The 16,339-nt window shown below is 40.4% G+C and overlaps 1 protein-coding gene across 3 annotated transcripts in view; it reads left to right on the forward strand.

Moving 5' to 3' along the window:
* The first annotated feature begins 6,320 nt into the window (after window positions 1–6,320).
* The window catches only part of nhsl1b (NHS-like 1b), a 179,966-nt gene continuing 169,947 nt past the window's right edge, over window positions 6,321–16,339 (forward strand). For all 3 annotated transcript variants that reach the window (XM_034287727.1, XM_034287729.1, XM_034287730.1), the window contains exon 1: window positions 6,321–7,101. In XM_034287727.1, coding sequence (XP_034143618.1) covers window positions 6,768–7,101 — 334 coding nt within the window. In that variant the 5' untranslated portion in view covers window positions 6,321–6,767. The remainder of the gene's footprint in view (window positions 7,102–16,339) is intronic.

Below are 16,339 nucleotides of genomic sequence, written 5' to 3' on the forward strand. Positions count from 1 at the left end.
TGAATCATTTGGAAATTACAGCACATTATGGCATTCACTGGATCTAGCTGCAAAGCTTTCATTGAGAATGTAACTGCTTACAGCAGCAGGATTCATTCTGAAGTGTAAAATAAAATTCTTATCTGTTCAGATACAACTAAATGCTTTTAAACTCAATGAATGGTCCTTCGACATGTTGGGAGTTTGTGACAGGCCAGGTCAATGACCGGAACTGAATTCAATTGAGCATGGCTTTCACATGCCGAAAATAAGACTGAAGGCAAAAAAGCCCCACAAACAAGTATGAACTGGACATGACTAAACTGGATACACATTAGGTCCGAGTGGCACAGTCGTCTTAATAATCTAGCTGTACGACTGCCGTCATTAAGCCATGTGTTCAAAGATTGATTGTGGCATATTGACAAAAGAACTTTCACTGTCGAAATACCTTAAATGTAATTTAATCAAATTCTAGTTATGTCTGAATGTACTTTAGAAATAACTGGAATGTAACATAAGATTATTCTACTACACAGTCCAGTGTAAAGCCTCAAACATTGCCTCATGCTCTGTTTACAGAACCTTTATTAAATGTCACTACCTGTATATCCTCCTAACAGATACCTATCCAGGTCACAGCATCAATAGGAAAGAGTGGTGTTTAACTTACGTCTCCTGCCGACCACAAGACAATGACTACGTTTAAATGTAGGCCCTAGTGCATTGAGTTCATGTAAATCTTTTTTTTTAAGTTCAAAGTTCAATAACAAGTTACCGCAATGAAATGCTTGGTTTTCCTACTCCCGAAAGTGCAGTTAAAAGTTAAAAAGTAACAGCAATTATAATAAAAAAAAATAAGATAACACAATCAATCTGTAATAACACTACAAAAACACACATCGATAATAATAACTATACAACTATGCAACCATAGTGCAATGTAAAAGTGACAGGTGTGCATTGACTATGGATGGAAGGGAAGAGGGGTTCCCGAGTTGAGCAGCCTTACAGCCTGTGTAAAGAAGCTGTCCCGTAATCTGTTTGTTTTGGACCGAATACTCCTGTACCTTCTGCCTGACGGCAGCTTGGTAAACAATCCATGGCATGGGATGCTGGAATCTGTAATGATCTGTTTGCTCCTCCTCCTACACCTCTCTGTGCAGAGATCTTGCAGGGATGGCAGGTCAGATCTTGTGATGCTCTCTGCTGTTTTAATCACCCTCTGAAGTGCTTTGCGGTCGAGGGCGGTGCAGTTGCCCTACCAGGCGGTGACACAGCCAGTCAGGATACTCTCGATAGTAAAGGTGCTGGTCATAAAATTTGAATATCATCAAAAGGTTGATTTATTTCAGTAATTCCATTCAAAAAGTGAAACTTGTATAATGTATACATTCATTCCACACAGACGGATATATTTTAATTTTGATGATTATAACTGACAACTAATGAAAACCCCAAATTCAGTATCTCAGAAAATTTGAATATTGTGAAAAGGTTTCATTATTGAAGACACCTGGTGCCCCACTCTAATCAGCTAATTAACCCAAAACACCTGCAAAGGCCTTTAAATGGTCTCTCAGTTTAGTTTTGTAGGCAACACAATCATGGGGAAGACTGCTGACTTGACAGCTGTCCAAAAGACGACCACTGACACCTTGCACTAGGAGGGCAAGACACAAAAGGTCATAGCTAAAGATGTGCTGTTCACAGAGCTCTGTGTCCAAGCACATTAATAGGGAGGCGAAGGGAACGAAAAGGTGTGGTAGAAAAAAGTGTACAAGCAATAGGGGTAACCGCACCATGGAGGGGATTGTGAAATAAAACCCATTCAAAAATGTGGGGGAGAATCACAAAGAGTGGACTGCAGCTGGAGTCAGTGCTTCAAGAACCACCACGCACAGACGTATGCAAGACATTGGTTTCAGCTGTCGCATTCCTTGTGTCAAGCCACTCTTGAACAAGACACAGCGTCAGAAGCGTCTCGCCTGGGCTAAAGACAAAAAGGACTGGACTGCTGCTGAGTGGTCTAAAGTTATGTTCTCTGATGAAAGTACATTTTGCATTTCCTTTGGAAATCAAGGTCCCAGAGTCTGGAGGAAGAGAGGAGAGGCACAGAATCCACATTGCTTGAAGTCCAGTGTAAAGTTTCCACAGTCAGTGATGGTTTGGGGTGCCATGTCATCTGCTGGTGTTGGTCCACTGTGTTTTCTGAGGTCCAAGGTCAACGCAGCAGTCTACCAGGAAGTTTTAGAGCACTTCATGCTTCCTGCTGGTGACCACCTTTATGGAGATGCAAATTTTATTTTCCAACAGGACTTGGCACCTGCACACAGTGCCAAAGCTACCAGTACCTGGTTTAAGGACCATAGTATCCCTGTTATTAATTGGCCAGCAAACTCGCCTGACCTTAACCCTATAGAAAATCTATGGGGTATAGTGAAGAGGAAGATGCGATACGCCAGACCCAACAATGCAGAAGAGCTGAAGGCCACTTTCAGAGCAACCTGGCCTCTCATAACACCTGAGCAGTGCCATAGACTGATCGACTCCATGCCACGCCGCATTGCTGCAGTAATTCAGGTAAAAGGAGCCCCAACTAAGTATTGAGTGCTGTACATGCTCATACTTTTCAGTTGGCCAACATTTCAAAAACTTTTTTTTTTGTGTTTGTCTTAAGTAATATTCAAATTTTCTGAGATACTGAATTTGGGATTTTCATTAGTTGTCAGTTATAATCATCACAATTAAAATAAATAAACACTTGAAATATATCGGCCTGTGAGGAATAAATTAATATAATATACAAGTTTCACTTTTTGAATGAAATTACTGAAATAAATCAACTTTTTGATGATATTCAAATTGTATGACCAGAACTGTACATCTGTAGAAGTTGGGGAGTATCCTGGAATCCATGCCATATCTTCTTAATCGGCATTGGAAGAAGAGTCGTATCCTGGCCTCCTTCACCACAACATTAGAGTGATGAGACTAGGTTAAGTCATCACTGATGTTGACCCCGAGGAACCTGATGTTGTGAACTCTCTCTACTGCAGACCCATTGATGTGTATGGCGGCATGGTCTCCCTGCCACTGCTTCCTGTGGTCAACAATCATCTCCTTCGTTTTGCTAATATTGACCTGGAGGTTGTTTTCCTGACACCACAAAGTCAATAACCTTACTTCGTCTCTATAGGCTGACTCGTCGGTGTCAGAGATCAGGCCTATGATGGTGGTGTCATCAGCAAACTTAACAATGGTGTTGGAGCCAGGCAGTTGTGGATGAAGAGAGAGTACAGGAGCAGGCTCAACACACAGCCCTGGGGGGAACCAGTACTGAGAGTCAGTGAGGAGGAGGTGGCATTGCCCATCCGCACCACCTGGGGTCTGCCCGTCAGGAAATTCAGGATACATCTGCACATAATGGGGTCAAGACCCAGATCCCTGAGCTTAACCACCAGCTTGTGGGGCACAATGGTGTTGAAGGCTGAGCTTTAGTCAAGGAACAGCATTCTCATCTTTAGACTAAGCTTAAGGAAACGTCACTTTCATCCCCTACTGCTTTGGTGGCATTTATTCCCTTTAGTATTGCCAAAATACACATGGTAGCTATAACCAGGGCAGTCACCAGGAATCCTGGGCCCCCTCATTTATAGACAAAATTGCCTGGTATTTGGAACTGTTCATAATTCCCTCTACCCATACTAAGGCCCCTGTTCCAGCTGAAGAAAAACCGACCCAAAGCATGATGCTCCCACCACAAAGCTTCACTGTGGGTATGGTGTTCTTTAGGTGATGTGCATTGTTGTTTTTGCGACAAACATACCTTCTGGAATTATGCCCAAAAAGTTCAACCTTGGTTTCATCAGACCATAACACATCTTCCCACGTGCTTTTGTGGGATTTGATGTTTGATTTTGCAAACTTACGCCGGGCTTGGATTTTTCTCTTTGTAAGAAAAAGCTTCCGTCTTGCCACCCTACCCCTTAGCCCATTCATATGAAGAATACGGGAGATTGTTGTCACATGTAGCACACAGCCAGTACTTGCCAGAAATTCCTGCAGTTCCTTTAATGTTGCTGTAGGCCTCTTGGAAGCCTCCCTGAACAGTTTTTTTCTCGTCTTTTCATACATTTTGGAGGGACGTCCAGTTCTTGGTAATGTCTCTGTTGTGCCATATTTTCTCCACTTGATGATGACTGTGTTCCATGGTATACAGTATCTCTCAAAAGTGAGTACACCCCTCACATTTTTGCAAATATTTGATTATATATTTTCATGTGACAACACCGAAGAAATGACACCTTGCTACAATGTAAAGTAGTAAGTGTACAGCTTGTATAACAGTGTAAATTTGCTGTCCCCTCAAAATAACCCAACACACAGCCATTCAAGACATTTTTATTATTCATGGTTACAACACAGTTTCATCCTGCACAATTAAATTCTTCGTGACAGGGCATCCGACAACTACATAGTGAGAGTTGGGAAGAACAATATTTAAGCAAAGATATAGCCTGACAAAAAAATAGATACAAAAATAAAGCAACACTATACATAAAACTGTACACTGTACACTATTCTTCCAGTTACAGGCAAGGTAACTTAACATGTTAAAATGACACCAATTGCGTTAGTGCCATCCAGATATGAAATCGTTCAAATACTTTTGTTACTTTCATGTCCATTAAAATTGGGAAACATACTTTAAATCATTGATTTTACTTCCTTATTAAATTGTTTATGTTATTCATCAAAAAGGCACTGCTCACCTGATTATGTAATAAGCATGAGCTTGTTCACTTATAAAATAAAAAGCCACCAGAGAATGTATTTGTGTTCATGAGTGAGACAGACTTTGCATGTGTTAACTTTTCAATACATGTGACAGTCTCTATTCATTAGATTTAACTGCATGATTTGCATAGGTTTGTTTGGTTTTTGGCACTGATATGTGCCTCAAATTGAGGTAAGTAGTAAATTAATAATGATTGGTTGAAGTTATTATTTGTGAATAAACATTATTACTCACCTGGTAATGTAATAACTGCCAATTCATGTAATTACATGGTGGATAAATACCCCAATCCACCACAAAATGCCTAAACTCCATAATTATTTGTTTGTTTCTGGTAAATTGTGCTAAAATTTTGTGAATATCTAATGGTGAATGATTAATTTAAAAAAGTGTTTTGTATCTTTATCAATTGTTCCACTTTTGCATTAAATGTATCTGAATTGTATTTTGTATCTATTAACAATATTGACAAACATTGCTACACTGTGTGATTGGATTTTCCTATTAAGATAGTATTATATAATTTAGGATGTGTGCAGTTATGTAGGCCTTCATTTAGTTAGTACATAGGTTTTTGAGTCATCTTTATTTAATTATTTTTTGAATGTACAATACATGTACAATGTTTAGTTAATAATGCTTTGTACTCTGGAATTCCGGAAATCCTACAAAGATTTAATTGCTATTTCATGGTCTGGGTTACAGCAAATGTTTGCTCTGGTGTCACCCATATTCTGTTTTCCAGTTATAACCCTTATATGAAAGGAGGGTACAGGAGTGGAAATGACTAACATTAAAAGAGAAAAACACATCATGTCAACTGTCATGCCACCATTTCAATATTCAAATAGGATATTGCCACAGAGGGCAATATCTCATCAGGAAAGAAAAATGCAGTCAGCCTTCTGTGAAATCTGGTTTTGTTGGGTTGGCAACTTTTACACAATGATTCATATTGATGTTTGAAGATAAATAACCTTAAACAATGTCTGTTGAATGATTTAGCTTCAATAAAAAGGTGGCACCATGAAAAAGTATGAAAACTCAATCTACTACACTGCCCGTTAAAAATAAGAGTATGGTTTACCATGCTGTTGTAAGGTTTACCGCCAGGGGGCAGAAGAGGTGTGGTGGGGATTGGTGAACCCACAGTTAACCTCAAACAAAGGACTAAACTCATGTTTAGACAGTGATAGGAATGATTGCTAACTGCCAACAGAACATTGCTCTGCTCAGCTTAAAGTTCTTTCTTCTTTAGTCGAAATTTTTTGGGATGTGAGTTTAATCTTTCAGGGAACAAGAGTAATCAGATTCAGGTCAGAAAGTTGTCTCTAAAAGCCTGAGTGTACACCTTCATTGGTGGAGCATTGCGCTTGCAATGCTATAGGGTTTTCCGTTCAAATGTTCAAGGGCCATTAACAAAAAGTATGCAAATATATGCAGTTAATACCGCCAGTTGCTTTGGATAAGTGCGTCTACTAAATTACTTACATATGAATGTGTAGCCTACCTGATGTTGGATTTACGGTAGCCTATATAGTAGCCTATAGATTTAGATTTGTGTTTTTATATTTGGCTCATCGGCAAGAGAAATGTGGTTTCCGTACTCTATACAGGAAATCCAGACCGGATTTTCCACCCCCCCCCAGCCTAAGCAGAAAAGGGTGGCAGGTAAACTTTTCCTCAATATCCCACGGATATAGACTCCAGTTCCATTTGCCACAGGTGGTTATACTTTCCGTGTTTTACTCGTACTTTTCCTCGACCTTTCTTCTCCGTGAGTTGTTTTTTGTTGTCGCTGGATCTTGTGGTTGGATTTGAATAGAGTTTGGAGAGCAACGTCTCAGTACAGCACTAGTTCGCATCCTTTGAAAAATATGGCGGGATTTGTATCATGTAGCTTCACAAATAACATTGAATCCGTTTCTTTGATTTTAACCTAGAAAGGTGGAAATTATTTCATATGCCTGGCTGCAGTTAATTTAAAATGCCTTTCCATCAAAGAATCGTGGAGCCGCGGCGTTTGTCTCGAATGCGGGGGAGGGATGGCAGAACCTCGGGTGACGATGGAGCTTTTGTCGTGGTGGATGGACGCAAACTTCGGAAGCCTGTTTTATTTTCTGCGTTAGATGAGGTTTGCTCTCATACAATGATAAATATACTTCACCAACTTTCCGACCTATCGCGAAATGCAAGCGACATATTTCTGGGGATTGAGATGGAGGCTGGAATGGTATTTCACAGATCCTGCAGGATTCAAGTGCGTCTAGAAACTTTACAGAATGCTGTCAGCAAGTTCGATCACAAGAAAGTCAAAATCCGTAAGTTTGATTGTATGTTTCTTTGTGGTGCGTATATTACACGCGTAATATACATCTAAAGATACATAGTGTAACATACAAATAATATGGTGTCTATATAGCGTGTAATAATGATAGGTAGTTTCTGTATTATGCCAACGAGCTACGCTTTTATTTATACTATTAAGTAAATGTTATTACAAACAAATGTAATACAGCATACATTTAACTATGTTGTTCATATTTTATATAAATTCATACCAGATTACGTCACATTGTATTGGTTAAACAAAAGGAGGGCGTTCCACTGTGGGGCAAACACATGGCGTGTGTTTGACTTTGATTTCAAGTTAAGCTAATAGCCTAGTTTTTGCCGGACCGCGTAAGCGGAGTCAGCCAAGAGGGAATGTCTCTTATGCCTCGTTTCCACTGGTGTTTTACCCTAAAGTCCAGATTTTTTTCTGTTTCCATTGATACGGGCCAGCCCAGACGCCCACTAGGCGGTGGCGGAGTAGCCAGACTCTCACTTGTTGCCAAGACCCGGACTTTATGATTTTGGGCGGGGTTTGCGAGTGACGCGTTATGTGCTGTGAAAACGCGGCATGTTGTGCTATTCGAATAGCGAGGTGTGTGGTTTACTTTAGGCTTCTTATAATGGTTTTCATCCGATCTAACAAACAGATCCCTAATAAAATAATGCAACAGTGCAGGGAAGCAAAGGATCAGAACGGAAAGAGTTGGAACGACCGAAGGTGGTACAATGCCATTGACTTAGTAGAGAAACGGAGTGCTGAGACCGAGATGTAGCCTGCAGAACCTATAACAACACATAATTAACGCAGCTTTCTCACAAATCCTTCTAATAAAGTTAGATCGTTTTGACAAAATACTTTTTAACCTAAAAAATGTATACACTGGCTTACAGTTGCAGGGTCACGAGAATAAATTATTTTTACTACTCAAGTTCGTATTGTAAACATAGGATGGCGTTTTGGGGTAATATAGGCTAAATCACAACCCCTTTGGTGGTAAAAGAGGAGGGTTTTCCACGATTCTCAAATTCAGTCAGCTATCGTCACCTATATATTACTATATCTAATGCTGAGACACTATCACTTGGCTTACCTCTGGCTTTGTGGCATAGTGTTTAAAGTAGCCGCTTCTCACATGGGAGACCTAGTTTCGAATCCAGTGAGGGCAATAACATTCATCCCTTCTGATTGTGGGCTGACTGAACTAGGCTTGCCTGGTTCCTTTTCTTGTTCTACCAGCGTAAGTCCTGTCAAAACTCATCGATTCACTGCAACTGACCATCCGTGTGAACTCTAGGCGCCTGTGGTGAGTAGGCTTTAAAGCGGAATTTGGACATTGGCCTAGGTAACGACAACCCCACAACCTAAAAGCTTTGGTCTTCTCAAAAAAGTTGAACGTGAAATCAGTGTCCTTTCCTATAGTTCACAATCCCTTAACCTGGTTCATTTGAGAGCAGGGACTTTTGAAGTTGATTCAATGTATTATTGAGTTACCATGGTTTAGACAAATACTCATATGCTTGTCTTTGGCATGTCATGGTGGTTTGTGCCAGGCAGATACATAAAGATAGCAAAGACTGCCTATGTCATCCTACTGAAACAATGGCCTAGCAAACAGGTAACCCTAACATACTGTATAACAGCAAACCTGATTGATTGCTTCGTTTTGTGTCAGTTTCTTCAAATCTGTCATCTTGAGGGTTCTGCATCCTGGTATTTATTTGTATTTCAGGTAACTTTGTTGTCAGGTTGATGAATGTCCTGGCTTTGGCATGCATTTACACACACACACACAACCTTGCTGTAATCTGCATCCCTGGCTAATACCCTGAATGAAGTCAATTTTTGCAGCAGTGTAAAACCTAGTAAAGATGAAGTGTAGTTAACAGTCATTTCTTAGTCTGACCATTAGTCTTTTTTAAATCAGATTTTACCACAGACATCAATATCATGTCTCATTGAGGAGGAATTATTCCCTAACTGCTGTAGATGCAAACCATTGGCTAGGTTACTTTACACAGACCCACACACACATACATAAACTCACATCTCATGGACGGTTTTGATTAAATTCTAGCTGCTTTGTGTATTTTCCCTATGTTTACTATTGAGGTAGACCCAGTTAATAGAGTGTATGGTAATATCGCTATTTTGCAATATATCCCTGTAAAATCCCCAAACAAAATCTGCTGTTGACAGACTGCTCTTCCCTTTGTCACGAAACATCACAGGCAGAAGTCAGTTTTCCACTATGGATTTCATTAGTACAATGAGTGAACCTAACCCCTTGTACCTGCCATAGTGTGCATGCTAAACTTAAGAAATTCAGTCATCATATAGATACTGATAGTCAAGTGCTGTAATTGGTGAAGAATGTCTAGGCCTATTGCTTGATTTATAAGATATTCATCACTCCATAAGGACTAAGGACCAGATTCCACTTAATGTCTGAAATCAGATATAATTAACCCTTTGTTATGAGTATCGTTTTATTAACTCTTTACACTGCCTGAGATACCAGATAGTCTACTCTAACCACCATTTAATGCAATACACCAGAACAAACTTTTTAATACACCTCATAAACTGCATTAAACTAGATAGGACACAAAGTGCTTGCTCCAAACTGTTATTACCCAACCTCAGTCTCGAAGGGTGGAGGCTTAAGCTCAAATCTTGGTCCACAGATGTGCAATAGCCCGTTGTCCCATTGTGATATGGACCGATCAGCCATAACATTATGACCACCTGTCTAATATTGTGTAGGTCCCCCTTTTGGTGCCAAAACAGCCCTGACCCGTCAAGGCAAGGACTCCAATAGACCTCTGAAGGTGTGCTGTGGTATCTGGCAACAAAGCAGTTAGCAGCAGATCCTTTAAGTCCTGTAAGTTGCAAGGTGGGGCCTCCATGCATCAGATGGGTTTGTCCAGCACATCCCACAGATGCTCGATTGGATTGAGATCTGGGGAATTTGAAGACCAAGTCAACACCTTGAACTCGTTGTGTTCCTCAAACCATTCCTGAACCTTAATTTGTCAGACAAGGCCACCTTCCATTGCTCCGTGGTCCAGTTCTGATGCTCATGTGCCCATTGTAGGCAATTTTGGCAGTGGACAGGGGTCAGCATGGGCACCCTGACTGGTCTGTGGCTACACAGCCCCATGTGCAACAAACTGCGATGCCCTCTGTGTTCTGACACCTTTCTGTCAGTACCCGCATTAACTTTTTCAGCTGTTTGAGCTAAAGTAGCTCACCTGTTGGATCGGACCACACAGGCCAGTCTTCTCTCCCCACGTACATACGTGTGCTTTTGTCACCCATGACAATGTTGCCGGTTCACCACTTTTCCTTCCTGGGACCACTTTTGATAGGTACTGACAACTGCAGACCTGGAACACCCCACAAGGGCTGCAGTTTTGGAGATGCTTTGACCCAGTCGTCTAGTCATCACAATTTGGTCCTTGTCAAAGTGGCTCAGATCCTTACACTTACATTTTTCCTGCTTCTAACACATACAGTTTGAGAACAGAATGTTCACTTGCTGCGTAATAGATCCCACCCACTGACTGATGCCATGATAACGAGATTATCAGTGTTATTCACTTTACCTGTCAGTGTTCATAATGTTAGGGCTACAAGGCTCTGAGAACACCAGCCGTGGGGTACTCACAGTTCAAACACTCCCCACATTTTCCAACCAATGTGGCTCCAGTATGTGTCCTCAACTCATTTGAATATGGTGATGTCTTGAGCTTTGCTGAGAATTCGAGAAAGTATGAAAGCTTACTGAAGTGGTTAGTGACTCCAATCTGGTGCAGGTCTTTTTTAGTTTTTGAGAGGCAGTTGTCTCTTTGAGAGAAGAAAGGAATGTGAATGGACGGTGAAGCTGTAGTGACCAAGGGATATACTGACATTTTTTTAATGACTGATTTATGGACTACTCTCACACACATTCATAATATAGGTACATTTTTAATTAAGAAATAAGATATAATTGTAGTATAATTACAGTTTTGGTTGAACCTATAGAAGTTGTAGTGTGGGCAAGTCATCAAGTGGTGTTTTTTTCCTTATATTCCAAAAACTTGTTTTATACAGACACAAAGTTACCATGTTCAAGCTAGCCCATACCATACCCAACTCAGGGCCTATGTCTGCGTACATAACCTCTGCAAGGGCGAGGATCATGTTACTCGTCGGGGACCAGGGAATAGCAACAAGAGGTACCCCTAGCTGCTTGGGGCTCGACTTGAGGGAAGGGCATGTGTGTTGGTTTTTGGGAGGTTAGTCCGTGTTCATAATGCACTTGACCACACAGGTTGAGGATCAGAGTTTATTTCAGTGAAAGGGTTGGTCAACCAATTTCTCTTTCTCATTTCCTTGAGAGGAACACCTGACTGTGAATCAAGAGTTGGTCCAGGAGTTTGGCCTTGTTAGCAGCGCTGCTGTTGGCACTCACAAACAGTTCACTGCTTTGACTGATGACCAACGCAATAACGTATGTTGCAGAGAAACTGGTTTTGATGGCTCAGTAGTCTCGAATTAGGATGCAGTCATCACCAGAGTTGTTGGTTTTGATTCCTGCCTGGGCAAGGCTTTCTCATTGATGTGTGTTAATTACAGGCCTACGTTGTGTTAAGATTAAAGTGTCTGCTTATTGCTTCATAACATGCTGAAATTGGCACTGTGTAATTAGATGGGATTAAATGGTGCCTAGCTTTCCCATTAAAAACAGACTCCAGTGGCCTAGGGTTGGTCCAATGATCTAGGCCTTTACCTCTGGTTCACACGTACTGCTACAAAGTCTGTTGAAAGGCTCTTTTCTTTTTTAAACTCTCTCGTCCATCTTTCCCAATTGAATCTATCTTTATAGAAAAATCTAAATGACCAGATGTTCTTTTCCCTTATTATTAAAATAAATATCCCAAATATAAATTTCTGAGAAACTCATGTGTTTGTACAGCTAACTGTCATAATGAAATCTCCAAAGTATCAGACACAGATAGTCATGACTATGGCCCCCAGCAAATGTAGAGATGGCTATTGTCAGGTCCTCATAGCCAGGAACTGACATTCTCCCTACAAAACTTTACGTCATTTAAAGCTACATTTGTGTACTACTGTTCTTAATGGTGGTACTCACTGTCATAACATGCACATAAAGCAGGGAACTGTACTATAGATGTACCGGATATGCATGTGCCTTAGGCCTGGGTGATATGGATCAAAACATATCATGATATAGTCAAGATTTGTCGATACAATATTAATGATGTCATTTATTTGTATATCTATGTCATCATTTATAATCTTAAAAGTAAAAATTTAGTCTCTAACAAAATGTACCAGCCCCAGTCTGCCTTATATTTTTCATATAACTGGGTTTTCATAAATGTTCTAATTCAGGGTTTTTCCTGGCTCAAACTTAGGCACAGGTTGTACCCCAAACCCTGCTATCCCGCGCTCCACCGGACACCCCTCTGTGATATACTTTATATAATATATGGCTACACACAAAAAAGAAAACTATTATAGTGTTAAATCTGCCCTGTTATCCATGTCCACTTGGGTAGCTAATGCATACTACAATGTCCTCCTTAATAGTAACCAAAATATATGCAATATATCTACTTTTTACATATTAACGTTACATCTTATTTTTGTATTTATTATTGTTATTATAATTTTCTTTACATATGTAGGTTTTTACCCTTGTGTTTTCTTTTTCTGTCTGTCCAGTACTAGTAGATATTATATTTATTATTTTGCCATTAAGCATCAAAACTATGTTTATTAGAAGATCTAGGAATCACATAAAAAATCTGAAATCACATGTCAGCGTTAAAATTGATCACAGACGATATTATTGTTGTCCATTTTCGTTGTCATACTATGTTCTTGTTCATTTGACTTGCATTAAAGACGCATCAGAGCTGTATATATTACTGCCTTGTTGCATGTTTTTTCATCCTTGCCTTGACACCACATCATTTATCCTCCTCTCTTGACTTCCTTCAGCTGTACTTGGCCCTGCTGCTGGGGCTGATCCAGCGTCTTAACATTCATCCAGCGTCTTTTCGTTTATATTGTTAGTGACTTAAATATGTTAATTATTTTTACACTGTATGTTGCATATTTAATGTCGTTGGGGACACTAGCCTACATATTCTAGTCAAATCGTCTTTTCACCAGTCATCATCTACTGTCTCGCAAACTCTATTGGATAAAATCTGTGATTCTACTCGAATCTGAATCACAATGTCAATTTTCACAGTTATGCTTATGACACACAGTTATATATTTCGATGAAGAATGGAGAAGCATTTCAGATATTAGGTAGTGGATGACAGAGAACTTGTTGCTTTTAAACTCAAGAAAAACAGAAATGCTCGTTTTAGGACCCAAGAAACAAAGAGCTTTGTTGGGAGATCTCACGGTGAATCTTGACGGCTGCATGGTTGTATCCCAAAAAACTGTAAGAAACCTCTGCGTTACCCTTGACCCTGACCTCTCCTTTGATGAACATATAAAATATGTCTCAAGAGTTGCTTATTTTCATCTTCGAAACATTGCAAAAATCAGAAACGAATCCATGCTTTTGTTACCTCTATATTAGATTACTGCAATGCTCTTCTTTCCGGTTACCCTGATAAATCAATAAAAAACTTCAATTAGTGCTGCACACGGCTACTAGAATCCTAACTAGAACACTTTTTTTTTTACACATTACTCCAGTACTAGCCTCTTTACACGGGCTGCCTGTAAGGTTTTATTGTTAACCTATAAATCAATACATGGACTTGCTCCTACTTATCACTCTGAAATTATCCAGCCATACATACCTACATGTAACCTTAGATTGCAAGATGCAGGCCTTTTAATTGTACCTAGAATTTCTAAACAAACAGCCGGAGGCAGGGCCTTCTCTCATTGAGCTCCACTTCTGTGGAATGATTTTCCAATTAAGGTTAGAAATGAAAACTCAGTGCAAACTTTCAAGTGTCTACTAAAGACTCATCTCTACAGCATGGTCTATGATTAAGTGTAGTCTGGCCCAGAGGCATGAAGGTGACCAGAAATGCTTGATACTGTCCACCCTTGCTGTCTTGCCAGGTGGGCTCTCATTGCCACTCATCTTCCCCCGGATAGGGCCACAGTGTCACTGGACCCACCTATATCAGCCCCAAGGTTTTATGCTGCTTCTCCACTGTAAATCCTTCTAGATCTGAATAATGCATTTTAAAATGTTTCCCTGTCTACTGCAATTTTAAACTTAGGAGGACATGAGGTCTTGGCCCACACCTGCGGAGTACCAGGCTCGAAAGACTTGTTGCTGTCCCTGTCTAAAGTCCTGGTTGTGTTTCAGATCAAGACGATACCTGACGATGTGCAAACTGAATGGGCTGCTGGTACCACCTCATGCTACCAGTAGTGACAAGGACACTAGCTTAACTCAAAACTAGAGAAGAATCATTCAGGAATGATAAGGAGAGGGCAATGGTCTGTGGCCACCACCTTCAAAACATTTCCTTTTTCAGAGTTGTCTTGCTGTTGTGCACCTGTTGTCACTTTCATTTGCACCAAAACAGGTAACATTGATTCACAATCGCTTATGTTTCCTAACTGGACAGATTGATATCCCTGAAGTTTCATTGACTTGGTGTTGTACTGTGATGATACCATGTTTGAGCAGTATATTTAAATATTATATTGTGGCTCTTACAGTACATTTCTTTCTAAACATAACCCCTTAGCCAGAAATCACATTTTCTCAAATGGGACCTCCCAACAAACCTCTCCTATCTTTGTAGGGACTTCGGGGTCCCCATATATACCCACAGACGTGGATCAGAGAATACACAGTGTGAGAGATGTGTCAAGAGGAGAGACATTTATATATACCATAGGGATAAGGAGAGGAATGCGACTGCTTTGATGTGCGTGTCTGAATTTGGTCATGGAAAGGGCATGTGAAAACATGTTGGCATTCTTATTTCATGTATATTGTGTGTGCATGCGTATCTTGGTATGTATGTTGCCCTTCTTAAAGCTGCACTAGGTAGGATATTTTCATTTTGCAATTGCTCACCAGTCAGAAAGCGGTTCCGCACCAATGCCTGATAGAGAATGCAGTTCTGAATAATAATATGAAAAATGGAATTATCTGTTCCAAAAAAAAAAGAATCACTCAGAGATTGGTGTTCTTCTTAGCCTTGCTAATGTTAGCTTAGTGTTACTGGTTGCTCACTATAAAAAAGGTAGTCTAAGTCTTCTTTTGCGTCTTTGCAGTTTTCGTAGTGTGTGGCGCCCCGTTCTCTTCACAGAGGAGAGCAGGCTCACACTGAGCACATGAAAACACAGTGGTGAATGTTATGCTGCCTGCAATATCATCCAGCATGACCGGTTTGGCAGTGGTTCAGTGATGGTCTAGGGAGGCATATGCTTGGATAGTTGCACAGACCTCAACGTGCTAGCCAATGGTACCATGACTGCTGTTAGGTACTGGGATGAAATCCTCAGACCCACCGTCAGACCTCATGCTGGTGCAGTGGGCCGTGATGCTATTGACTGGCCCTTGTGTTCCCCAGACCTGAATCCAATTGAGAACCCCTGGGACGTTATGTATCGGTGCATCAAACACTGCCAAGAACTGTCACAGACTGTCCAGGAGCTCACTGATACCCTGATACAGGTCTGGGAGGAGATCCCCCAGGACACCATCTCATCAGGAGCATGCCCAGAGGTTGTCTGGAGTATGTACAAGTTGGAACAGGCTGTGATTTCATTGTTTGCTTTGGTTTTCAGTTTGAGTTTGAATCCAACCTCCAGTTGTTTGGTGAATTTGGTTTCCATTGACCGTTGTTAGGTTTTGTTCTCAACGAATAACACAATGTAAACTAAAGATTTTGATCTTTAATATATTTCATTAATTGAGACCCAATGTGTGATTTAAGTGTTCCCTTAATTTCTTTTGAGCAGTGTAGTTACAAATGACTTACCCCTGTGGTTACCATCATTTCTTTGTTTAATTTCATTACCTTTGTTATTTTAATAACATTAGTTAGTGTGTGCATCAAATGTACTCAGGACACACGTGCAATCATTCATTCCTTACCAAACAACCTACTAGAGCATTATTGCAATCAACTCTACCTACAAACAAGAAACCATGAGTGCAGTTTATGTATCAAACTTAATTCCATCATGTGGCGCAAATGTATGTTTGA

The sequence above is a fragment of the Esox lucius genome, chromosome 18 (assembly GCF_011004845.1).
Source record: "Esox lucius isolate fEsoLuc1 chromosome 18, fEsoLuc1.pri, whole genome shotgun sequence".
NCBI classification, from domain to species: Eukaryota; Metazoa; Chordata; class Actinopteri; order Esociformes; family Esocidae; genus Esox; species Esox lucius.